At 37.4% G+C, this 27,936-nt stretch overlaps 2 protein-coding genes across 2 annotated transcripts; one reads left to right on the forward strand and one right to left on the reverse strand.

Moving 5' to 3' along the window:
* Positions 1-1,449: 1,449 nt before the first annotated feature.
* Positions 1,450-14,806, reverse strand: LOC142355051 (uncharacterized; the record flags this gene model as incomplete). The annotated part of the gene is made up of 4 exons (XM_075407337.1): positions 14,725-14,806; positions 10,209-10,511; positions 5,898-6,206; positions 1,450-1,589 (listed from the first exon to the last, which is right to left on the reverse strand). Coding segments are annotated over exons 1-4 (813 nt in total), but the record flags the coding sequence as incomplete, so codon positions are not given.
* Positions 14,807-24,372: 9,566 nt separating this feature from the next.
* Positions 24,373-25,312, forward strand: LOC142355053 (uncharacterized; the record flags this gene model as incomplete). The annotated part of the gene is made up of 1 exon (XM_075407338.1): positions 24,373-25,312. A coding segment is annotated over exon 1 (940 nt), but the record flags the coding sequence as incomplete, so codon positions are not given.
* Between the last annotated feature and the right edge of the window lie 2,624 nt (positions 25,313-27,936).

Consider the following 27,936-nt stretch of genomic DNA (forward strand, 5'->3'; position numbering starts at 1 on the left):
CTCAGAATTCCCTATACCTCGATCAGCCGAAATTGACCAAACAAAAAAATCTTTTGCGTATATGCAATTCCTCTCCCACAAAAGTGAAATTTTAACGTTGGAAAAACTACCTAAATTTCTAAATTTTTGACATTTTTTATCAGTTTGACGGAATACGACGTTGTGTTGTCTATCGTTGTTTTTATCTGACATATAGGTTATTTTTATTGCAGTAATTAGCAAAAATAAGTTTGTGTTGAAAGATTTAATTGCAGGGAAGAAAAAAAAAACTTTCCCGCTTCGCGAATGACCTCACCCAAAATACTAGCACCACCACTTCGTCATCTGCTCTCTAACACGAGCATGTTGACACTGAAAATAACGCAAGAACCAGTGGTAAAATACGAAGATGCCCCAAATTTTATGGAAATTTGATGATTTGTCAGATTAAAATGATCCGCCATTTAAAAGCAGGTGACGTCAAAAACGTCCAACCACCAACATTTTGGCATAAAACTAGAGTCGCAACTATTCATGAAGTAGCAAATCAAGCTCCTCCGCAACATAAAAATCCGCTGGTCATAGTCACGGTCCTTCCCCCAAACCGCAAAATTGGCACTTCAGTGACCTCAAGACTATCTCTTTTTATTTCAAGTACAAGCAACTGAATTAAATGAAGATGAGAACACGTGAATGACAAAAACAAAACTTCATAAAACAAAAAAGTTACTAGTTATCAGTTGCATTTTACTATGTCTTTACCGGTGCATATTTACTTATATTCTCATATTTTATTTTAACATTCTCAGTCTGCTCTAGAGTTGTGTCAGAAAAACTAGAGTTGTGTCAAGTACTAGGTCATAAGGGTTCTTGAAAAAGGGTTTAGTTATATTTTTGCAAGTCAGCATTAACTTTTCTTTCTAGACTTTTCTAGGCACTGTTATTGACCATACACGTTTTCATTCACGTGCGACAAAAATTTTTTGTAGTAGTGGGAAAAAGTGTTACGCGTCATTTCAATTGTGCGGGTCTTTATTTTTATCTGAATCACAACAGTTTCACGAAAAAATTAATTTCAGCAGATTTTTATTTAACAAGTTTTGAAGAAATTAAGGGCTTAAAAAATTTATATATATATATATATATATATATATATATATATATATATATATATATATATTAATATATATATATATATATATGTACAATTTTTTGCTAAGTGCTTGTTGTTTGTTTTATTAATGCTTGAAATTTTTGGTGTTCATTTGTGTTTTAAAATTTTTCAAAGTTTTCCACCATTTTTCTCTAGTACACAGGAAATATGCTGAAATAATGCTGCAATTCTAGAGAAATTTTCACGCAACGAATATTCCGGAAACAATGTGACCTCACTGGAATATGCGTTTTGTTGCTTCCTGTGGCAGTAGCAGTTTTTAGCTCAATTTTTAAAAGCCTTTTTAGTCCTCTAACCTGACTGAACGTTGTTCCAATCAAAGCCCCCTCCTTGACCAGACTCATTCTTGTCCAGGTTGCTCCAGCCGCACTAGTATATATGACGCACACAAGTTCAGCATTCGCAAACACTAACGTCAGCCTTGGGCTGCTTAATCCTAAATAAAAAGAAATCTCACTTTTAATGGGTCAATTGTGCAGATAAAAAAGTTGCAAGCAACATAGCTTACAATTTACTTCCTACAGAAATTCTGCACACGCAATGTTTCGAAGAAAACCGATTTAAATAGCGTACCGCAGCTAACGGGGCAAAAATTCGAAAAAAATACGATATAAAATAAACAACCTTAAAAAATAAAATATGCCTTTGTGGTTTATGGGTATGGCACAATTTATTTCAAGTACAAAACATAACCGTTCAATTTTAATAGCAAATTCACATTTTTGGTATCAAAAAGTAATGTTTGTTTTGTGTTCAGTTGAAAATTTGATAACAAAAAATAATGATATTTAAAGCTTAACTACTTTCTTTTAATGAAAGTTAGATCATGACTACCTTAACTCAGGCAGATACAAAAGCTTTCCGATTGAATTGCTATCTCTCTTACTTCTTCACGACTTTACAAAGAAATGAATAAACAGTCGTTTTCATAACAAACAAATTTATCTGATTTTTTAAATGGAAGCTATTTTTACAAAAGTTTTGTTGGAAAAATTGGTAGTAAATCAAAAATTTTTCTCACACAATAAGTTAAAATTCAGTCCAAATTTTTGCTTCAAATGGGCTGCTAAAATAGTGCAAATTTCAGGAGATAATAGTTTTGTTTATCATATATGTTATCATATAAACATATTTCATATGATCACGGTATGTTCAATTTTGCAGGTGCAAGTTTTTGTTTCCAAACCACAACATGGTTTCAATTGGTTGAGATATTTAACAAAAAAATGTTCCATCTAACACTTTGAAAATAAAGTAATCACTATATTTTTCCTGGATTGATATAAAAAGTTTGAGAATTTGTCTCCTCAGTTTTTCTCTCGAAATGCAATTACACTACTCAAAATTTTGCCCTATTGCATAAAGTTTGAAGTTGTTTTGCTCAAATTAATTTTTACGTACGAAATAATTAGTGCGCTGAAAGGGAGTGAGACACATAAATAATTTTGGAACATTTTTGAAGAACAAGGAATATAATTTTAGTAATCCGTTTTTCAAGTGAAAAATTCAAGTGAACATGATCAGATGCAAAAATTTTGAAGCATTTGCAATAAAACTGTTATATTTGCACTTTTTAGCTATAGGTCTGATAACGAAGGTAGAAAAATATAAACTGGATCAGAATTACTCTTTCATATTGAGTTATTGACCTGATTTGAACAATTCTGATAAAAGAATTGCAAAAAAACCTATTCTCAACTCATTTCAATGTTTTTGAGAAATTTTGGACTGTTCGACATCAAAAAAATAGTATCATTTTGCATTTTTAACAATTTTTTGCATACAACTATTGTTCAAAAATGTAATAAAAAAACAACTTTCGAAAATTTTTCTCTTTAATAGTAGTAGCGATACAAATTGGATAAGAAGATTACAAAAACATTTGTTTTCAAATAAAACACCATAAGTTTAACTTTGTTAATGTAAATTTTTGTTTGCAAAATGCAACTTTGTTCCACTTTTTGAGAAAATTAAATAAAAAAACTTGTACTTTTGATTCTAAATTTTTTCTATTCGAAAAATTATTTTTCATTAATTGTTTTAACTTAACAGTTCTAGCTGAACAAAAGTACATTTGATGGATTTGTTTCTCTTAAAGTACGGGATTTGTTCAATTTTGTTCAACTGTGTCTTAAAGCATTTAATCTTGCACCAATTTACCATTCAATCTACATTTTGGTCTCCAAATACTGTAATCCTAATCCTCGCTCATTCTGCGAAGAAAAAGAATTTTTCACTTGAGTTTTTAGACCAATTAATGGTCTTAGAATTTTTGCAGTTTTGACTGTATTCTTTGCATCAAAAATGGTCATCCTCCGACAACTAAATAAAAACAAATAACCCAAAAATGATATTTTTCAGACAAGTTTTCGGATTCTCTTTGAGAAGAAAGCTATACCGCAAATGGTAATCGCTTCTACAAATTAATTTGAAAGTTAGCTCGTAATATAATATAATTCTTTTCAACTGATAACTAAAACAACAAATGCTGTAAGAAAAAAATTTAATTGTTTGCGTTACGTGTTCGATTTTTATTGTATTAGTTGCAGTCAGAAGAGACCAAAAATTTTTTCCATAGAAAAAATTTTTCATCGAGAAAGTTTCATCAAATTTGTCATCAAGTTTTCTACTGCCCGATCGAGGTGGCCTCTCTTTTTATAATCTCAACAAACGTAATTATTTATACTAACAAACCTCCAAGGGGACGAACGTAAGGTTCACTGCAATTTCAATCAATCCAAATTCTAGACCCCATAGATGAGCTAAAGTTTTTTGGGGGAAGAAGACGGAGCAAATACTGTGGTTCCAGCTTGAGACTCTTCCACTTTTTGAGTGACAGGAGAATTTACCCAATTCAATTTTGCCCAATGACATTATATCCAATGCTATTTTACCCAATCTCCCATTTTACCCAATGCCATTTTACCCAATGTCAACTTACCCAATCTACCCTATTGATAAATTTACCAGAACGTCTATTTAGCTGACTATATAATTAAATGGCCAAATTGACTTGATATGAAACTATCAAAACCGGACATGGAAACAGCCCACTATATAATTAAATGGCCCATGGGACTTGATATGAAACTATCATAATCGAACATGGGATTATATTGTCCACATAAATATTTTAAATCATCCTTGTAATTGCGACTGCTGATTTGTAATCAGATAATTGAACGAAAAAGTCAAAGAGCATTGGCTAAAGTGAAATTGGTTAAAATGTCATGTAACATATTTTTTGGCAAGTTTTACTTACCAATCACTGGTTTTTTACTTATTTTTTGTTACATAGTTCGAGCAGAGAAGACAATAAAATACACTGTTATGAAATCAATCCAATCTCGAGGAAAACTTCTAAATACTTATCAAATTTCATTAGATAGCTAAAAAATGTTTTTTGTTGTTAAGAATCTATGCAAAGTAATATGTCGGCATTTTGTTTATTTCTATACACTTTGTCATGTTTTTGTGAAAAACAATCGAACTAATTGAGCAAAAGTACTTTATATCCCTTTTGAAAAAATGCTTTCTTTGAGTTTTTAAATTTTCCGCGGGCATTAAGTGATGAGCAGTTTTCTAGCAATATGATTTGACAAATATTTTGAAAAAAAACTGCAATACTCTTCCTTTGCATTTAGCCCGTTATGTCATTTTACCCAGTCAGTTAGCTTTCATAAAAATTAGCACTACATTTTGTCCAGTGCTAATGACGACCGTCCTTTTAGATTGGAGTTCTGAAAATATTCGTACAACAGTAACAGTAAGCATAACTAGTTCGGATTTTTTTAAATCAAAACTATCCGTCATATTTCTCAACTATAACGTTGCTGATAACGTTGTTATAGCTTACAATGGATAAAGCTGTTAATTTTTGTGCTCGTTGCATACATAATTTTCTGAAGCAACCGTGGACAACAGTGACAATATATTGTCACCGATGTCCGTTCCCGCCATCAATGTTGTCCACAAAACATTGTTGCTCATGATTGCAGCATTTAAGAACCCGAATGGATAACAGCGTGTCAGGTCAGTTATAGTGAAACGAAATAAAGTCTAATTGGTGATTATTTAGTGGACTATACCACAAAATACTTATTTGTGGAATACGAATAGAGTTAGTTTTTGGGACTACCCATATCACGGCTCACAAGAACAAGAATCCGAATTATGTCTCAAGTAATTACAATATTTTTCATCGCGGAATAAAGAGTCTGAGAGTGTGACATAACGTGGCATTTCCATAGTTGTCAGCGAAAGGCCACAAAAGCAACAAAATTACAAAATGCATTATTTGCAACTCATTGAACGCCTAAGAGTTCTGCTGGGAAATGCTGTAGGAAGTGTTTGAACGGCATTGGTCTTAGTTAATTGAAAAACAATTATAAATAAAACGTCAAGTCGAACTTAAGTGATTTACGGCTACAGGTTCGAAAAGCTATGAATGTTTAAGAATGTTTTCATTAATTTTAAGAGACGGAAGTGTAGCTTTAATAACTTTCATATCCTGGAGTGTTTTTTAATTGAATAAAGAATTTTGTTACTATATAACATATCAATACTCCGTTGCAAGCCCTCTCTTATTTTATTGTTGGAGAGCAAACCCGTTTGGATAAATCCAGGTTATTGTTTATAATTAATATGAAATAAAGTGGCCTGACATGAAAAATTTGTGCAAAATTTGTGATGAAATTTTTGGTATAATTTTGTTGTCCGCGTTTAGTTCTTTTTTTAAACTAACTTGACCCAAAGTAAGATGTGACATTATCAGTTGACAATGCTGCACCGCATTCATCAAATGCTTGAGCCTCAAATTTGTACACGTATCCAGAGAAAGTCAAAGGGATAGCCGCTTCATTGGAAAAACTTCCCGCAGTCCGGCTCAAGTCAACATTCCCTCGTGAGGTCCACGAAGATGTGCCAGAATCCCAGGAGGAATAAGTGACCTTGAAACCATCGCTGTTTCCACTTGAAGGATCGGCGATGGTGACGTTTACAGCAGAACCCACACCCTCGACCACAGTTATGTTATCGGGGGGCAACTGTCCAGCTGAAGTCACAGTGCTATTCCATCTTCAATGAACATTACTAGCCAATAAATATTTACACGCGACTTCGAGCAAAGTAGCCCAACTTTTTATTATTTTTTTTTAAACAGATCATTTTTTATGCTACTACATGAGTTCTAATTTATCTCTGGACTCAACTCTGCTTGCTTTAAGCTAATCTTGTTGTATTTTATGCTCCTGTATTGGCCAGTAAAATTATATCCTGTAGATATCTAAATTGTACGGGTACCAGGGCACATTAATTAAATAAAATTATCAAGGGCGGATATCTATTAATGATGGCAAAATTATTACTGGAACTTAAAAGGGCATATTTCATATATAATTTTTCCAGCATTTTTTCATATGGATTGTAATATATATATAATGTTGTCTTTTTAGTGAGAGTCTTGTTTTTGGTCACTATTTCTTTTACTAAATTGCTTTGTTTTGATTTTGACTAATTTATGTTTACTTAATGCAAGAGAGAATACACTTGAAATCCGAACAAAAATTTTAATTCAAGTTTCCTCAATTTCAACAGACAAATATTCAATCCATGATTTTCTTGGTTTTCCAGTTGGTAAATTTTATTTCGATGGAATCTATAGTCAAATAGCACTGATGTGTCTTTTTAAATTTTTGAATGCTGCAAGTTTGATGATAACTGTGTTCTTTTTTGTAGACTTTTCAAGTGAATTTATTTGTTTTTAACTGAGGGAACGATTAGCTATTCTCTCTCATGTAGGATTTTTTTAATAAACAGATTCTTTTTGGGACAAAACTAAAAACAAACTTTTTAATATATTTTGTAGAAGAGGTATCAAGTTTTTCTCATAAAAACAGCGGAGAGTTGAAATTTTCTCCATAAGGAACTGCTCGGAATTGCTCACACGGAACTGCTAGAATTATCTTGCAGATTTTTTTCTCTCATAACAAATTTTTATTTTTTTTTCCCAAAATATTGGAGAAGCAAGTTGGGACATACTCTGCTACGCGGGGACTTGCACGAGCCGTCTTGTTAAGTCATCAAATTAATTAAGCTCAAGGAAAAATTTCTAGTGATAGTTCTTTAAGGGTAAGAAAAAAAAGAACAAAACAGTACTCTGAATCTGAGGTGGGGTAATTATACCACAACTTTATGGAAAAACTTGTTAAATAGTTCCAGAATTTTCCAGAAAAAGCAAAGTTTGTATATGAGGGTTTTTGTCGCTTTTATTCGGTGTCAAACAGTTCTTGTTGAGTTTGACCCTTACTTAAATAAAGCCAATGGTTGCAAATGGCACCGGTGTCCCTAGATTCACAAATCCAGCTACGCCGTTTTTTAGGTGAAAAGACTTTACGTTATATAAAGATCAAAGGTGTCAATCCATGATATCTGCATTTTTCACGTATATAGCTTCCCAAAAACCTTCTCATTATTGCAAAAAATTCACGCAATTTTGAATGACTTTCACAAATGCTTTAGACTTTCGCAAATGCTAACTGCTAAAAATTTATTTCTAATTATCAACCTTTTTGAGACTAACTGAAAAACTGTGGAGAAACAAATTTTCAATTTCGGCACCAATAACTTCACATTATATAAAGTATTCCAATACTGTTACCTGCCGCCTTTCGCAAAACTGCATTCAACTAACATTTTGACCAATTCTGGATTGGTGCTCTAAAGAACAGAAAAGTATGCATGCCATTTGGGGAAAGTGTTCTTCCCATTATAGCCAAGTGTTCATTTAACCTATACCCCCTTCACGATATTTAAACCATAATTAATCTTATTAATAAAAGATAACAATATTAAAAAAACTAATCATAACATAAAAATAATAAACACAATTATAGAAATAATAATAAAGAATATAGAGAAAAACGATAGTAGTAAAAGTAATAATGATAATTATAACAATAATAATAACAATAATAATAAAACTAGTAATAATAAGAATAAAAAACAATAAAGAAAAAAAGAATTGAAAATAAAGATTTCAAAGCAATTATGCTTTCCGACGTCTTGGTTTCCCCGCTTTGGCGAAGATCAGTTAGGAATTAGCTTTTCTAAGAGATCCTTTACTGAAAAGTAGTATCTGAGTTTTGAGTTTGCTTTAGCCTCAAAGTATTTCGCCAGTCCGCTTCGCATTTGAGGTGTATTGGGGTTGAATAGTGGAGTACACCAGGACGGATTGAAGGAAGAAAAGCGTATAGTTGTACTAAGCTACACCAAAAAAAATTTTCTAGTGTTTCTGTCTCGTCTCTTTAGCACAGGATATTTTATTTAAATCGTGTGATAAGATTTATCAGAATTAAGTTGGATCCAGAATTGTCTGTCCAAAAGAAAAAAGTATATCTGAGAGGAAAACATGTAAACAATCTTTAAGAGAACTTTCTCACATAAACTTTAGACATAAACTGAGTCGGAGAGATTCCCATTTTCACTAGATCTACTTAACATAACTTTTTTGAACTTTATTAAACGCAGTAGCTTAATATTGATGCGGAATAAAATAAAAGATCCATAGTAGAGGACTAAAAACACATTAACCAAAACACAATTAATATTCATCTTCGTTTCAGCAGGCAAAATTTGTTGATTATGTGGTAATTTTTGGATACATTTCTTTAAATAGTGTAATTGTGAAATTCCCATGGAAAAATTTGATAGAAGTTCACGCCAAGATCTCTCATTGATTTGACCCTTTCAATCTGATGTTCAATTGTTTGGAGAATCAGTTCTGGGTCAGCGCAATTTTAAACAACCAATTTCCTAAACCTTTGTTCCAGGTAATACCACTATTAATAACAGCTTGTATAATTGTTTGAAGCATTTCTGAGCCAACAATTTTTGCGTCGTCGACAAATAAAATCCTTTTGTTCGAGAGGACTTCTGGTGAGTCATTTATAATAACTAAAATCAAAAAAATTGCAAACATTGATCCTTGTGGTCCGCCACTGCTTAAGTTTACATAATACCACGCAAGATTTGAAATGACTACTCGTTGTTGCCAAAACCTAATAGATACGATTTGAAAAACGAGGGGAGCTTTTCATCAAAACCATATCGAGAAAGTTTGTGGAGAATGATTCTGAAGTTAACTCTAAAACCTCTAAAATTAGGGGGGGCTAAAAATTCGTGGAGGCTATAAAAGGAAAAACCCGGGAATGAAAGAAATTTGGTACTTCTACTGTTAGCTTCTGATATAATTAGGAAAATCCGACCAATTGAAACCGATCGGACAAAGACTTTCCAAAAGGGGTGTTGACTGGTCGAAATTTACAGCCCTATTTCTGCTTAATTTTGTTTTTCAAAATTAATTTAATTGAGTTTATATGATCAATAAAATTTTTTTATCGGCCAGTGACCCGGCCATTCATTTGCTCTTCTTGTAGCTAGTACCGCTTAATATCTCTTGCCAAAGTTACAGAGAAAAAATGGAGCTTCTTATCAAGAGGCTGAAGTGAGGTTCAAGTAAAAAACAGACATAGTTGCTTCAGCTCGACAAAATACCTGATCTTTTCATGTAGACATCTCAGGTATATTTCCAGTAATTGCAGGTAGTAACAGCGATGCCTGAAATGTTTAGGTATCGTTCGGCGTTTCTCAGACACATGTTCCGGTAATTTCAAGTGTTTTTCAGGTGATTTTATCTAAACTTTTTAAAATGATGTTGTTAATCTATCAGCTGTCGAGAGTTGAAAAATATATTCAACTGCAAATCAGATCGTCCTCTGCAAAAAAGTAAAATTTACGCTTTTTAGAACATTCTTTTTAATGTATCAGCGCTTTTCAGCCCGATTTTACACAAATTTAGCGCGGTTTAATTTAGTGCAATTTTAAAAAAAATAACTTCAGAGCAAATCAGTGCGCATTATTGTGTTGGCTACTGAGCTGAACTTTTTTGAAAACTCCGTGACCCAGGATTCCAAGCTTATCTCAAATTGCTAAATGCACAAATTGCAATTGGCTGTTCTTTCGACACCCTATCAGAAGTAGGTTAACGCTGGCTCACTTGTGCAGAATTCGACATCGTCTGGAGTGTCGCTTAATCCACCAACTTCTTTAACCTGGAACGTGTACTTGTTACCCGGGCTCAATCCCGACCAGTAAGCAGTAGGAGGTGCCCTTCCGCTGGGTAATTGAACATTACCAACACACTGTATAGCAGATCCACCCGCTCCATCCAGGCACGCATAGTCGGATATAGAGGGAACTGGGACTCCCGGTGGAAGATTGAGGGTAGAATGAGAGGCATAAATAACGGCGCTTGTGTCGTTAACAGCATTAAGCGTCACTGTGTACTGGCTTGCAACGCCTATAAATTAAATATGCAATGAGAAATTTAATATCTAATGATTATAACAAACTTATAATTATGAATATAACAAACTTTATTTCGCCAATAATACTCATATATAACTTGGCCTGCAGTCGTTGTCATTGGGACTTGTATTGTAGTTTGCTAGCGGACAAGACGCCAAAAATTAAACTGAAACGCGGGCAAAAACTTCATAAAATCATAAAAATTTTTTATGAAAGATTGTCGAACGAAAGCTAGAAAACTATTATTCTAAGCATGAAATCGCTATTTTAAAAAACTTAAATTTCAGTTCACTAAAAAAAGATGCAACCAGCCATTCATGAACCCAAGCAACAAGTAAACAGAAATAAGAATAAAAAGCCGGAAACGATCAAAAAACAATGATTTATTTAAAACAGATAAACCAAAATCTTGAAAAACCATTAGCTACAGATTTAAACGTTTGAACGTTCATTTGTTCCTCCATGGTATGCTTGTGACTTTCAAATATCCAGTATATTTTGTACAACAACAAAAAGAACGAGAAACTACAAACGGCAAATATAGGTTCTAAGATCAATAGAAATTTGAGAGAAAACAGTGTCGAAGTCGTTAAAACCATAACGAATTCCCTAAAATGTGTACATGTGTTCAATAGCGCCTTCTTTTGACGCAGTTTTTGTGATAGGATTTCTGTCAATAGCGTAAAAATTTGACAAGACAATAAAGAAAATACATTATGAAATCCTTAAGTCTTGAAGCCTGAAAACCATTTCTGAAAACATAAAGCACCGTGAAGCCTAAACCTCAGTTCACTAGACAAATGCTGCAACCTTATGCTGGAATTGAGCTAAAAGCTGACAGAAAAAAGATTCAAGAAATTGCAAACGCTCAAAAATCCGCTATTTTTTTTGTATTGAAAACTAATCTTTTTGAAACCTTAAAAACAATAAGCTTTCAACTTAGCTTTTAAACTGGTTCGATTGACTTTTAGCTACATAGGAGGATCATGCTACATGTCAAAAGCCAGATCATATTAAAGCCCACAAAATAACGAAAAATACAATCGCAGATTTCAAAAAAATTACGCAATTAAAGTGTTGAAATTACCAATGAGTATATATATATATATATATATATATATATATATATATATATAAATATATATATATATACTCATTGGGCCTCCTTTGGGCGTACAAAAAGATCTGTTGGTAATAGTGCAATAAAATGAATTCCTTGAATTCGCTTAAAAGATTTAAAAAATCTAACAATTAAAACAGAAATGAAGACAAAAACAGCGAACTATACAATTTGAACCCAGGGATGAACCACAATTAGCCTAGATATGTATATCATTCTCTAGCAAAAATTGATTGTTCCAACTTTTAATGAAATGCAATAAGGTTCAATATATGAAAAATAATTGACGAACTTTTGACAATCATCGAGTTAAATTGGAAATAACCGGCAAATCTTTAATTACGTAACACTCTCCTAGGAAACGAAGTTACATCTGGATAATTTTGATTAAAGTTGGAACTGAAGGTTAATTTGATTAAAATGTGCTATTGAACTATTTTTTTAGGAAAAAAGGGCTGAATTTTGAAAAAAATTAAAAAAAAATAGCTAGATTGTTTGAAAATTGTCCAAACAAACTGTTCAGCACCTTCATTATATCTGAAAACTTAAAGCCATTACCACTTTAATTGATAATTTCAATATATCTTTTAGCGAATTTGACAAAAATTGGGCAAAAAAGTGAAGAAAATCGTAAACAAAAACAACTCAAATCAGTCAAATGTTCACAAAACAGGTTTTCTTATGATGCCACTCAGAATTTATTACCATCAATACCTCGATCAGTCGAAATTTACTGAACAAAAAGACCATTTGCGTAATTCCCTTCCCACGAAGGTAAAAATTTAATTTTGGAAAACTTTCTAATTTTCTCAATTTTTGACGTTTTTTATCAGTTTGCCGGAAAACGACGCTGTGTTGTCTATCGTTGTTTTTTTTGCTGGCACATAGGTTATTTGTATTGCAGTAATTAGCAAAAATAAGTTTATTTTAAAAGATTTAATTGCAAGGAATGTGAGTAGTGGTGAAAATGCAACTAGACGTTTTCAGCATTTCGGCTTTGATTCGGCATAAAAGGCTTAGGCATAATCTGTAGATTGTTTTCTGCTCCACAACCTAGCTGATTGTCAATTGTTTGTGGTAATAGTTTCTAATAACTGAGCACCAGGATTATTTAAAGAAAGTAGTGACGGTTTATAGTTGCTTTCTTTTTTATTATTGTCGAGAATACAATTTGGAGCAGTGTTTTTTGTACTTTTTCCAAAAAAAAATATTCTATTTACTACTGTTTTTATTTTGCCCTCATTAACACATTGAAAATTTAAAAAATTATCACTGTATATGGAGATCACGCTATTTATTATCTGTTGATATTTTATTAATTAAAAACAGTCTTCATTAACATTATGAGAACGCTTTTCTGCCTTTCCGCGGTTTTTTTTCTATTGTGATTATTCATTTTGTCTTTGCAGATTGAATATTTGACTTGGCCAGTTTGAAAGCGGAACAAATTCGTATGCGGACAAATTTGTTGGACGTTTTTTGGGAAATTTTTTTATCTACTTTTTCGTAAAATGTGGATGCTCAATTTTCTGATCGCTTTGAAACTGGGTGTAACAAGGAATAGTGTTAACAAATATGAGAAGTTTTGGACGTTATCAAAACTGTGTAGAATTTTGGGTTTTCCATTTTTTTTAAATTTCGACATATTTTCTATATATGAATTTATATATAACTCTGTATAATTTCTAGAAAATGAGAATGTCTTCAAATGATCGTTTCCTGAGGTGTATGAGACGGCAATCTCAACAAAATATTAGCGCAGAATTTTACTACTTTCTGTTGAAAAATTTAGACGTTTGTTGTATTCTTTGACTTTAGGTCTGAAAAAGATTTTTGATGGAAAGGGTTCTAATTTCAAATGAGGCAAATGTTTTTCAGTGCACTCTGGTTCCTGATTTTAGTTTCTGCCGCATTGATCTCACTTCATTTTTTTGTTTTGTTTTTTTTTGGTCTACGTTGTAACATTCTGTGCCACGGACAGAAGCAGTCGAGGCGTCTTGGTGCTTTTAATAGCTATCCAAATTCCCTAATTGGTCTGTCCAATATTTTGTCTATTTTTTAGAATCTCCTTGATTTTGATCTCAGAGTTTCCTCTAGAAAATATGGTTTCATTTGTCCCATACCAGAACCGGTTCTCCAAGAATTTGCTACAAAGATTTTTTTACCGTGATTTATACTTTTCGATATCAGATTTTTATGTCGCGTCCACTATACTGGCGATATCTTGAGCGGTCACTTGTTCCAGTTTTTTTTTCATAGTGAGCTAGTTACGCAAACGAAATACAAAGCGGAAGCAACTGCATTTTTTGCGGAGGTGGTTCATTCAACACCTATGTCGGCTAATACCCATCTCCAGAGCACAGCTTGATGGCTTCAATTTACTTCCCGAAACTTGCTCTGATGACATTAAAGTTAATTGTCATTATAATCAATTGTAGTAGTTGTCATTTGTATTCTAGCTATTTCAGTGAGTTTTTGAAACAAGACCTGAAAATCTTGACCCCCAATCTGCTATTGTATCTTGGGTTTATTGATTGTATGGAATCATTTTCCTTCAATTATTAAACCTTTTTGTTCCTATTTAAATCTATGAAGCGAGAAATATTGGCGATCAATCTATAATGTAGTGAATAACAAAAACTAAGGGTACACTCAAATGATTGAGCAATTTTACTTTTTCTCCTGCTTTTTTAACACGTTTTCATAAAAATATAATTGAAAAACAACTCTGGTAAATTTTATTTATTTATGAAGCCAATTTGTTTGACCTCAGTGGGTTCCAATTCATCGGCGATCAGAATTTCGCTATCAAAAGCCTTATAACGTGATCATAGCGTTTTAATGCTTTTGACTCAAACCCACCAGACATTAAACTGTCCAGACCTAATTTTAAAGTTGCTGCATCTATGGGACAGACTTTGACTCTTGGTTTCTCGTTAGAAAAAAACCTCGCCTGAGTACGTTTGAACTACCATACCCCCGCCATAAAGGAAGACAACCGAAAACCTCGACCTGATGGGAACCTTATCGGGTTCGGTCTGGGAGTGAAGCTGGGAATAACATAATGTGGCTATTTGTCACTTACCATTCACTATCAACAGCAGTAGACCAGCAGGCAACCAAATTTGCTCGATTATCTTTTTCATTTTTAAATTAACTTTTGAAAGCTTTTTAAGCCGCACACACAAATATCGTTCTTAAGCAAAGTTGCTGTTTAATGCTTACTTCTGAAGATTCAAACTGGTGCCAATTATAACTGATTAAGCTCAAAATGCTGAAAATGATACTATGAACATTATAACTAATTAAGCTCCAAATGCTGAAAATGATACAAGATTATAACTAATTAAGCTAAAAATACTGAAATTGAAGATTTACTCGGGGTGAGTTTTAGAAACAATGTGAAGCATTATTTTTTGTAATTAACCAGAATAATTTTTGGCAGTAGATTGCGTGTCTTTTGATTGAAGTATTATGGGCTTACCAATATAAGCACAAAATGAACACCATGAAAAAAGGCTCAACAAATGCAAGCGCTCATAGTAAAATAACTTAAATACCTAAGTTGTCTTTCAAATCCGTAAACTAGCCTCAACTTATGTTCTATATTTATCAAAATCTAATTAAATCTAAGTCTCATTTTAACATGCGCTTACGGGACCAGTTTTCTGCTTTTATATTATAAATGAAACAACTCAAATTAATCTTAGAATTTGCTTAAATTAAAGCAGATTAGGAAGAAAACAAAGCATTTCGGAAGAAAACAAAAGTTCTTCATAAAAAGCACCTATAAAAACAAAAAAAAACCATTGAAAGCTGGGTCGGCTAATGAGATCGTCCGCCGCAATGAATATTAACTGTATGAAAAAATTCATATTTTAAGGTTTTGATGAACTCTCCCGTGTGAATCCATACAAAAATTTTCCTGTTTGATGAATAACCGCAAGATTTTTTGTGTGAAATTGAATCTCGTGTGATTTCTGATGAAAAAGTTGATATTTGCTGGTTTTTATACATTTTTTTTTGTCTGTTTAAGCCCAAGAATAAAACAACTCATTTTAATTGACATATTTATCTATCTCAATTACCTAGTGCACCAGTGCGTTTATAAAAGTCTTGCGTTCTCTTTACATAAAAAAATAAGCAACGGTTATTTCGACAATATTTTTTTATGTTGGATCCCATTTCTTAAGCTATTATTTCGATTGAAAAGGCCAGAATCAATTCCTCAATTTAGTTCAAGAAATTTCTCTTATGAGTACATGCGCTGCGTTCAGTATTGTCACTGACATGACTTCTTTTGTCGAAAACGAACGGAAGTGACTTTCGACAAGAGCCTCAGAACACAAACCACAATCATACAAAACACTCGCAATCAAAGGAAACTAATATATTTAATCTAAATCAATATAACAAACAGCATTTATATGAGCACATTCGAAAGATAACCCCCACCCAAATTAAGTTGTTTTTGATATCACATTTTGACGCCCAACCACATCAGTCAACGAAGTCAACCCCTGAAAATGTATCCAAAGATCTAGATTTTTTTTACAAAACAGTCCAAATGTAACAGCAAGAGTGTTCACAAAACATCACAAGAGATTGAAAGCAGATTCAAAAGATCAAAACACAGTCTTTAAAATTTTATCTTATTATTTACCCCCGCGCTTTGCTGTTCGGTTTTGGGGTTTTAACCGCCCTAATTCCCCCGGTTGGTTTCCTTCCCAACCCCCCGCGCTTTGTTTGCTTTCGGTTTTGGGATTTTATCTGCCCCAATTCCCCCTGTTGGTTGCCGTCCCAGCCCCCCGCGCTTTGTTTGCTTTCGCTTTTTGGAGTTTTACCCTCCCCAAATCCCCCGGTTAGTTGCCTTCCCAACCCCCCGCGCTTTGTTTGCTTTCTGTTTTTGGAGTCTTATCCGCCCCAATTCCCCAGGTTGGTTGCCTTCCCAACACCCCGCGCGCTGTTTGCTTTCGGTTTTGGGGTTTTATCCGCCCCAATTCCCCCGTTTGGTTACCTCCAATTTCCCAGTTGGTTGACTCCCAACTCTTGCGCTTTCTTTGCTTTCGGTTTTTAGGGTTTTACCCACTCCAAATTCCCCCTGGTTGGTTGCCTCCCCAACCCCCTGCGCTTTCTTTGTTTTAGGTTTTTGGGGTTTTATCCGCCCCCAATGCCCCGGTCGGTCGCCCTCCCAACCCCCCGCGCTTTGTTTTCTTTCGGTTTTTGGGGCTCTACCCGCCCGAAATTCCCCCCGGTTGGTTTCCTTCCCAGACCCTCTTGCTTTGTTTACTTTCGGTTTTTGTGGTTTTACCCACCCAAATTCCCCACGGTTAGTTGTCTTCCCAACCCCCTGCGCTTTCTTTGCTTTCGGTTTTTGGGTCTTTACCCGCCCCAAATCCCCCGGTTGGTTGCCTCCCAACCCCTTGCGCTTTCTTTGTTTTCGCTTTTTGGGGTTTTACCCACCCCAAATTCCCCCCGGTTGGTTGCCTTCCCAACCCCCTGCGCTTTGTTTGCTTTCGGTTTTTGGGGGTTTTATCCGTCTTAATTCCCCCGGTTGGTTGCCTTCCCAACCCCCCGCCTTTTGTTTGCTTTCGGTTTAGGGGTTTTATCCGCCCCAATGCCCCCGGTCGGTTGCCCTCCCAACCCCCCGCGCTTTGTTTTCTTTCGGTTTCTGGGGCTTTACCCGCCCGAAATTCCCCCCGGTTGCTTTCCTTCCCAGACCCTCTTGCTTTGTTTACTTTCGGTTTTTGGGGTTTTACCCACCCAAATTACCCACGGTTAGTTGTCTTCCCAACCCCCTGCGCTTTCTTTGCTTTCGGTTTTTGGGTCTTTACCCGCCCCAAATCCCCCGGTTGGTTGCCTCCCAACCCCTTGCGCTTTCTTTGCTTTCGGTTTTTGGGGTTTTACCCACCCCAAATTCCCCCCGGTTGGTTGCCTTCCCAACCCCCTGCGCTTTCTTTGCTTTCGGTTTTTGGGGGTTTTATCCGTCTCAATTCCCCCGGTTGGTTGCCTTCCCAACCCCCCGCCTTTTGCTTGCTTTCGGTTTAGGTGTTTTATCCGCCCCAATTCCCCCGTTTGGTTGCCCTCCCAGCCCCCCAGCGCTTTGTTTGCTTTCGGTTTTTGGGGTTTTACCCGCCCCAAATCTCCGCGGTTGGTTGCCTTCCAACCGTTGCGCTTTCTTTGCTTTCGGTTTTTGGGGTTTTACCAACCCAAAATTCCCCCCTGTTGGATGCCTTCCCAACCCCCTGCGCTTTCTTTGCTTTCGGTTTTTGGGGTTTTATCCGCCCCAATGCCCGCGGTCGGTCGCCCTCCCAACCCCCGCGCTTTGTTTTCTTTCGAATTTTGGGGCTTTACCCGCCCAAAATTTCCCCCGGTTGGTTGCCCTCCCAACCCCCCGCCTTTGTTTGCTTTCGGTTTTTGGGGTTTTACCCACCCCAAATCTCCCCGGTTAGTTGCCTTCCCAACCCCCTGTGCTTTCTTTGCTCTCGGTTTCTGCGGTTTTAACCACCCCAAATTCCCCCCGGTAGGTTGCCTTCCCAACCCCCTGCGCTTTCTTTGCTTTCGGTTTTTGGGGTCTTATCCGCCCCAATTCCCCAGGTTGGTTGCCTTTCCAACCCCCTTTGCTTTGTTCGCTTTCGGTTTTGGGGCTTTATCCGCCCCAATTCCCCCGGTTGGTTGCCCTCCCAGCCCCCCAGCGCTTTATTTGCTTTCGGTTTTTGGGGTTTGACCCACCCCAAATCTCCCCGGTTGGTTGCCTTCCCAACCCCCCACCCTTTGTTTGCTTTCGGTTTTGGGGTTTTATTCGCCTCAATTCCCCCGGTTGGTTGCCCTCCCAGCCCATCAGCGCTTTGTTTGCTTTCGGTTTTTGGTGTTTTACACACCCAAAATGCCCCCCTGTTGATTGCCTTCCCAACCTCCCGCACTTTCTTTGCTCTCGGTTTCTGGGGTTTTACCCACGCCCAATTCCCCACGGTTAGTTGTCTTCCCAACCCCCTGCGCTTTCTTTGCTATCGGTTTTTGGGGTTTAACCCGCCCCAAATCCCCCGGTTGGTTGCCTCCCAACCCCTTGCGCTTTCTTTGCTTTCGGTTTTTGGTGTTTTACCCACCCCAAATTCCCCCCGGTTGGTTGCCTTCTCAACCCTCGGCGCTTTCTTTGCTTTCGGTTTTTGGTGGTTTTATCCGCCCCAATTCCCCCGGTTGGTTGCCTTCCCAACCCCCCACCCTTTGTTTGCTTTCGGTTTTGGGGTTTTATCCGCCTCAATTCCCCCGGTTGGTTGCCCTCCCAGCCCATCAGCGCTTTGTTTGCTTTCGGTTTTTGGTGTTTTACCCACCCAAAATGCCCCCCTGTTGATTGCCTTCCCAACCTCCCGCGTTTTCTTTGCTTTCGGTTTTTGGGGTTTTACCCACCCCAAACTCCCCCCGGTTGGTTGCCATCCCAACCTCCCGCGTTTTCTTTGCTGTCGGTTTTTGGGGTTTTAACCACCCCAAATTCCCCACGATTGGTTGCCTTCCCAACCCCCTGCGCTTTTTTTGCTTCCGGTTTTCCGGGTTTTATCCGCCCCAAACTCCCCCCGGTTGATTGCCTTCTCAGCCCCCTTGCTTTGTTTGCTTTCGGTTTTTGGTGTTTTACCCACCCCAAATTCCCCCCGGTTGGTTGCCCTTCCAGCCCCCAGCGCTTTATTTGCTTTCGGTTTTTGGGGTTTAACCCGCCCCAAATCCCCCAGTTGGTTGCCTCCCAACCCCTTGCGCTTTCTTTGCTTTCGGTTTTTGGTGTTTTACCCACCCCAAATTCCCCCCGGTTGGTTGCCTTCTCAACCCTCTGCGCTTTCTTTGCTCTCGGTTTCTGGGGTTTTACCCACCCCCAATTCCCCACGGTTAGTTGTCTTCCCAACCCCCTGCGCTTTCTTTGCTATCGGTTTTTGGGGTTTAACCCGCCCCAAATCCCCCGGTTGGTTGCCTCCCAACCCCTTGCGCTTTCTTTGCTTTCGGTTTTTGGTGTTTTACCCACCCCAAATTCCCCCCGGTTGGTTGCCTTCTCAATCCTCTGCGCTTTCTTTGCTTTCGGTTTTTGGTGGTTTTATCCGCCCCAATTCCCCCGGTTGGTTGCCTTCCCAACCCCCCACCCTTTGTTTGCTTTCGGTTTTGGGGTTTTATCCGCCCCAATTCCTCCGGTTGGTTGACCTCCCAGCCCATCAGCGCTTTGTTTGCTTTCGGTTTTTGGTGTTTTACCCACCCAAAATGCCCCCTGTTGATTGCCTTCCCAGCCCCCTTGCTTTGTTTGCTTTCTGTTTTTGGGGTTTTACCCACCCCAAATTCCCCACGATTGGTTGTCTTCCCAACCCCCTGCGCTTTCTTTGCTTTCGGTTTTTGGGGTTTTACCCACCCCAAATTCCCCCCGGTTGGTTGCCTTCCCAACCTCCCGCGTTTTCTTTGCTTTCGGTTTTTGGGGTTTTACCCACCCCAAACTCCCCCCGGTTGGTTGCCATCCCAACCTCCCGCGTTTTCTTTGCTGTCGGTTTTTGGGGTTTTACCCTCCTCGTATTCCCCGGTTGGTTGCCTTCCCAACCCCCCGCTCTTTGTTTGCCTTCGGTTTTGGGGTATTATCCGCCCCAATTCCCCCGATTGGTTGCCCTCCCAGCGCCCCGCGCCTTGTTTTGTTTCGGTTTTTGGGATTTTATCCGCCCCAAATCCCCCGGTTGGTTGCCTCCCAACCCCCTGCGCTTTCTTTGCTTTCGGCTTTTGAGATTTTTACCCGCCCCAAATTTCCCCCTAGTTGGTTGCCTTCACAACCCTCCGCGTTCTCTTGGCTTTTGGTTTTTGGGGCATTATCCGGTCCAAATTCCCCCTAGTTGGTTGGATTCCCAACCCCCCCACGCTCGCTTGGCTTTCGGTTTTTGGGGTTTTACCCGCGCCAAATTCCCCGGTCTTTTGCCTTCCGAACCACTCACCTGAACTTTGCTTTTCGTTTATTTTGGGTATCATACAAATCTCAAATTCCCCAGCTTGATTACCATCTTAACTTTTCTGCATTTCACTAATAGGTGTGGACCTATTGTTAAAAGCTGTTAATGGTAGATTGCAGGTATCGAGCAACAGAGCTACTGGTAATTAGAAGGTAGGTATAAGCAGTACAAGTAGCACCAGGTAGGTAGCAGGTATTAGGTAGGTAAAAATTGGGAGCTTGTAGTTGGGTATGTTTCGTATAAGTTTGCAGGTAGGTATAAGTAGGTACAAATTGCAGCAGGTAGGTAGCAGGTATTAGGTAGGTAAAAACTGGGAGCTTGTAGGTGGGAAGGTTGGTATAAGTTTGCAGGTAGTTATGAGTAGGTACAAGTTGCAGCATGTAAGGAGCAGGTATTAGGTAAGTAACTTTTGGGAGCTTGTAGGTAGGTAATTTCAGTATGAATTTGCAGGTAGGTAGCAAGTGTGAGTTAGTTGGATTATAAACAACCCGTAATTAGATTTACTTTGTATAAACTTTTAGAAAATAGGTAGCAAGTAACAAGTAAGCATTTAACAGGTAGGTAACTGGTACATGTAGAAACACCTAGATAGCGCTGGTAAGTAGCCCTTTAAAATATTTGTACCAGATAATTGTAAGGCAGTTAGTTATTTGAAGTTAAATTTGTTGTTGCTTATCTGGTGGGAGTTACAAAAGCCAAAAACCAAAACAAAATATTCTCCAGCAAGGTAAAGAAAACAGTGTACGTTGTAGTCATGGTAGACACTCGGTCAACCTCTAACTCCGAGAGCGACAAGAGGGAAACAATTATCTTGGAAAATCTTCACCAATGTTCCAGTGCTCCAACAGAGAGCCTCTCTGAAGAAAAGCCAGAAACAATTTAAAAACAGAATATGATCGAATCCTCCAAAATGATGATAGTGGACGATATACATTTTCACCTTGACTAACTAAACTTCTCGATAGGTGAATCTGAAGATGTTGACATACTACAAGAAACAGTCGAAGAGATAAAAGAGAAGCAGCAAAAACTTGAAACCCTAGTTTCTGAAGTAATAATTCTGATTGATCCTTCAGAACAGAGCAATTGTTCTCGAGAACATAGTCGACTTAAGATAGAAGTTAATAAATGTTTCGATAATTTCAAAAAAATACGTCAAAGGTAAGTCACAGATAAAAACTGTAGAGGACGTCAGCTTGAGTGTTGGTGCCACCACAAGACCAAATTGTCCGCCGGACAGCTCTAATTTTCAATTTTCTAACCCAATTCAACCTGGTCTTGATATCAACAACCAGGAGCAATATGCAGTTAGTTCATCGGCGTCTGCTGTGAACAACAATGTCAGTTCTTCTGCACACAGCAGCTTACTATTTGATTCTAACGCCGCTCCATCGTCATTGCTTAACACACATTCCTTCAATTGGCCCACTGCTCAGATTATTTTCCCTGAAACAAATCGTAACGCATCAAACAACAACTTTGATCATCGAGGACTTCTAAACGCGGAAAGCTCAAGCCAGTGTTCAACCAGTTCAATGTCAGTATGCTTCCAATAATCTGTACCAAAACTGCACGCAGAAACGTTCAATGGCGATCCATTGAAGTGGATAAAATGGTATAGCATTTTCAAAGCAACTATCGACCAATCACCCATGCCCACAGCGGAAAAAATGATTCATTTGCAATCACTGCTCACAGGAGAAGCTTAAGCACTAGTTGATGACTACGGTTGCAACGGTGATTTATACGCAGCAGCTCTATCAAGACTGCAAGAACATTTTGGCAATTCAAAGAGGATTGTCAATGCTTTTCTTGACAAATTTTCGAATTTTAGAAACCCCAACTTATCAAATCCGGAAAAATATGCAGTACTCCTCGTTTTTTTTCTAACGCTTGTCGACATTTTTCAACAGCTCAGTTTTATTCATGATCTTCACTCCACCATCAACATGAACATAGCTTTAACAAAATTACCAAATCCAGTCAGACTCAAAAGAAACCGTTACGTCCTGGAAAAAACCATCACACAGCCATCCTTAAACGCGCCTGCTGAATGGCTTCTAAACTATGCAAAAGCATGCCGAGATTTACCAACAAACTGAAACTTCCCGCCTTCTCAAAACATTGGTGTTCATAAAATGGCCCGGAAAATGTCGCACTCTAATAGAAATAATGCTAATGCAAGTCCAAAGCATCAATTCCTGAGTAATAGGGATCAAATGCAATTTCAGTCTAAAACAAAAGAAAGCGTTTATTGTCCGAACAATGACAACTGTCAATACCTCTACAATTGCATACATTTTCAAGCACTGAGTCCCTTGAAAAGGAAAGATCAGAAGCTTTGTTTCAATTGTTTTGGACATCATCATGTAGATCAATGCAATTCGAAAAATGTCTGTTGCTCAAAAGGCTGCGGCAAAAGACATAACACACTCAAAAGCAACTCAAACGTTAAACCAGTGCAATTTGTTGGAACAATCCAGGTAGTGTTTGTGGCAGCTTAACTGGAAAATGCAAACCAGTCTGTGAAGACAAACGCATAACTAGACAACGGTAGCTATCAAAGTCTCCTTCTGAAATCAACCGCAGAAGAACTGGGTCTTAACCTCAAAAAAACAGGTAAAATGCCAATAAGTGGTTATCACACGACTAAGGAAATTGATTGCTCTAAAGTTTGCTTTGACAAAAAGCCAATAGATAGCTCAATCGAACCTGTCAGACTTAATGATGTTATGGTAGTACCAGATCTGAACATGTCCGCAGTGAATGTAGCTCAACTAAACGCTTTGTGCAAAAACGATGATCATCTCAGTCATATAATATTTCCGGAACTTCAAAAGAACAACGTCTCGAGTATTATAGGCATTGACAACTTAGACTTGATTCACAATAAACAAATCATAAAAGGTCCAAAAAATGCCCCATGGGGCGTTGAAACTCCATTAGGCTGGCCGGTAAAACGAATTTAGTTTTCATTGAGCCTACACCTGTACAGTATACTCAAAACTGCCCTAATATGGACGATTCTCTTTTCAAATTGGTCCAAGATTGGATGAAAGTGGAAAATTAAGGCATTGCATCGCCCCGAAAAGCCTTGTCGGAAAATGATAAAAAAGCAATTGAACTTTTAGAATCCACGACCAAGATCGTTGACGGCCATTATCAGATAGGTCTCCTCTGGAAGCAAGGTGCATTTCTTCCTAACAACAGATGGTTAGCATAAAAACAACTTGATCAATTAGATCAAGAACTTTCAAAAAATCTGCTACTAAAAGAAAAGTATCAGTATACTCTGGACGCAGACTCAGAAAAAGAATACGTTGTTAAAATTCATGATGCCAACTCTTCAACAGATAATGTCTCCTTTTTGCCCCATCAACCAGTCACCTACGAAAATAAACCTGGTAAGGTTCGTACAGTTGCAAACAGTTCCAGTATTTTCCAGGGCCAGTCCCTCATCTCTAATTTACTGAAAATGCCAGATCTGCTCAGCAACTTAACTGGTGTGGTTATGAGGTTTCATGGGAATCAAATTGCACTGTGCGCAGACACAGAACAAATGTTCTTGCAAGTGAAAGTTGACCCTAAAGACCGACCATACTTACGCTTCCTCTGGAAGAACAATGGACACATAGAAACTTATGAATACACCAGTCATATATTTGGTGCAACAGATTCACCTTGCATAGCATCATACGCGCAGAAGATCTGCTCAGGACAATGCAAAAGCGTATCTAGGTGTGCAAAAGGTCATAGAACGGAATATTTACATGGATGATTTGTATCTTGCCGTATCGAGTTCAAACGAAGCTACAAAAATTGTCCATGAGACTCGCAAGGTTCCTGCTACTGGTGGCTTCAATCTGACGAAGTTTAATTCATATAGTCAACAAGTTCTTGACCTGCTGAATCCGGATACCCGACTCACCCCAGAAACATCCGCTCCACAAAGTCAAAAGGTTCTTGGTCTACCCTGGTTTCCCGAAACAGATACGTTTGTTATAAAGCAAAAACTGTTTCATAAGATCAAACTCGACGAAAAAATGAGTCAGCGTAAAATACTTCGCTTTGTTGCGTCCAAATTTGACGCCCTAGGAATTATTGCACCCTTTACAAGATTTCGCAAAATTCTCCAAATAGCATTGAACTATGGTCCAAAATGGAGCAAACCAATACAGCTCGATGAGAAGTCTGTTTTCGAGAATCTGAAAAAAGAACTTGCTTTTTTTGAGGATGTACATCTTCCTCGCAAATTGTTAAACGAGAAACCGATTTCATCGATTGAACTACACACGTTCACAGATGCATCCGAGTTAGCATTATCAGCAGTCAGTTATCTACGAATTGAACACATTGACGAATCCGTCTCCGCCGCATTTGTGATTGGTAAACCAAGAGTTGCACCAATAAAACGGATGACGGTTCCTAATTTGGAACTACAGGGTGCGGTATATGGTGCTCAACTAGCTCAGTTTGTCAAAGATGAGGTGGATATCGAAATCCATAAAAAAGTTTTTTGGTCTGATAGTACGACCGCTCTGTATTGGTTACGGCCACCTGAGATTCGTCATCGGATCTTCATTGCTAACAGACTAGCCAAAATTCTAGACGTTTCCTCTGCCCAAGTGTGGTTCTACATTTCGTCTACCAGAAGTCCTGCTGACGATGGTACCCGCGGCTACAACGTTCACCAGATGAATGTCAACTCACGTTGGCTATTAGGTCTATCCTTTCTGTGTCAAAATAAAAACACGTGGCCGAAAAAAATTTATTTTCTGCTCAACATGTTAAAATTATAGTGGCAGATCCAATGAGAGAACTGAAATGCCAAATTGACATATCGCGTTTCAGCAGTTGGAATCGTTTACTTAGAATTTCAGCGCTTTGCTTCTTGTTTGCAGATAAATGCAGGAAAAAGGAATCCATTTTGTCACTAGCACATTATACAAAAGCCTACAATTACTTGATAAAGAGTGCCCAACATCAAGATTTCAAATCGCAAATTTCGAACTTAAGAAAAGGTTTTGCGGTATCATCTATCAAATTAAAAATTTATTAGATTAAACTAGAAATTTATTATCGGAACTCTTTTGAATTCTTAGGTGCAGGGTGGTAGTCAAACAAACAGTTAGACAATGTATTCCATGCAGACGCTCCCAGAATTTAGATTACAACAAGGAAAGCATCACGTTTTTCAAACCACAGGCTTAGACTTCATAGGACCCCTTCCAGTTAAAGAACATGGAAAAAACGGTGCTAGATACATACTCCTCTTCACGTGCCTAATAGTACGCGCTGTCCATCTAGAGGTTGCCATCGACTTGACAACAGATTCAACAATCAATTGCATCCGTCGCTTTGTTAGCCGTAGAGGAAAACCAAAAAAGTTCTTTTCCGATTGTGGAAAATCTTTTGTTGGATCAAATAACTCTTTGCAATCCAGTATTGCAAGCCTTAGAGATTGCCTAGATTTTGCAAGTCATTTGCATCTTAAGCAGGTTGAAATTGAGTTGGTGTTTAACCCCCCGGCGGCTCCACACTTCGGTGAAAGTTGGAAACGCCTAGTGCAGATATTTAAGCTATCTCTGTACAACGTATATGGGTCTAATACCCTTTCAGATGATTTTTTGTTGACACTGGTTTGTGAGATTGACTCCAACATGAATTCTAGACCCCTAACTAATGTCCCAATTGAAATTAAAGATCCTCTGCTTCTCACGCCTCACCACTTTTTACTCGATAGATCGTCAGTTAACTACCCTCCTGGTATTTTTGAAACTCAAAAAGTCACCGTGTCCGTTTCACGGAAATCTGCTCAAGAACTAGCCTCGCACTTTGGGAATAGATTTCTTCGCAAATACATCCCTAATCAACAGACATGGTTGAAGTGGATCAAAATTTCTGAAAATCTCAAGGTAAATGATTTGGTTTGGCTACTTGAAAAGCGAGGTCTCTGGCCTCTTGCAAAAGTTATAGAAATTTACCCCGGTTTAGATGGTGTAGTACGCTCCGTGAAACTGAGAACTCCACACGGTGAGAAAATAAGACCAGTCATCAAACTAAGCAAAGTCTTAATAAATAAACAAAATTATATTGGTGTTTTCATTCTAAGGAGCAGATGTATACTTTAGTTTTCAATAGGAAAAGGTATAGAATCGTTAGTCAAGTCTTCTCTAAAAGTTGATGCAAGCAGTCACGTTATTGCAAAGTTTCACATCAAATGTTTTGCGATCAATAGTCAAGCACCGTTACATTAATTGCAGTCTCTTTTTTGCGCCAATTCATTTTTGGTATATTCTTTTGCTCATTCTCGTTTGTCCCCTTTTCAGTCGCCAATACTTTAGTTCCTCCCAAACTTGCTTTTCCGATTAATATGTTTGCGATTGATTATTTTATCTTGTCTTCTTATCTTGCTGATTTTACACTGATATCATACAGCACAGCAACAGTTCGTAATCCTACAATTGGGCCGAGGATGTCACTGACATGACTTCTTTTGTCGAAAACGAACGGAAGTGACTTTCGACAAGAGCCTCAGAACACAAACCACAATCATACAAAACACTCGCAATCAAGGGAAACTAATATATTTAATCTAAATCAATATAACAACATTTCTTTGAGCACATTCGAAAGATAACCCCCACCCAAATTAGATGTTTTTGATATCACAAGTATACAGCTTTTGAACTTTGAAAAATATTTCTAACAGAATGGCACAAACATAACGGTTTTTAGCCATATTTTTGTCTAAGTAGCCCAATTTTTCGGCTTGTAGTTTGTTTTTTAAAAATTTTTTATTCGTCGTCACATTGAAAACGTATCCCTCAAAAATTGATACCACCGTACTTTGCAGAGCCCAAAAATGCGTTTCAAGTTCAAAATCAGCACATATTTCTTGATTTTTCAAATAATTTCTGGTTTTTTTCTTTAAACGTTTTGGAGTTTTCCGTCGCGCTTTCAATAAAAAATTAGTTCATATGGCAACTTCCCAGTGATAATTCATATACTGAGACCTTTATACCGCCAGGTAATTTTGTTTTATAAACTTTTTTCAACTGCTTATTCGATTATGCTAGTTAATTCCATTTTTTCTCAGTTTTTCTTTAAAATTTGATTAATTTACTAGAAACTAGTCTGTTTTTGGAACATCAGGGATTTTTTGTCGTTTTATTAATCATTCAATCATTTTTTGGCCTGAAGTTTTTGAAATACAGTTAAAATTTATTCATTAATGCAGTTTTTAAAAAAATCTTTGACATTTTTTGCAAAAAGTTTCAACGTTTCCAACCATTGAATTTCATTTTCATTTTTGTTATCTGTACAGGAGGTTG

The sequence above is a fragment of the Convolutriloba macropyga genome, unplaced genomic scaffold (genome assembly GCF_964194025.1).
Source record: "Convolutriloba macropyga unplaced genomic scaffold, txConMacr16.3 SCAFFOLD_2082, whole genome shotgun sequence".
NCBI lineage: Eukaryota > Metazoa > Xenacoelomorpha > Acoela > Convolutidae > Convolutriloba > Convolutriloba macropyga.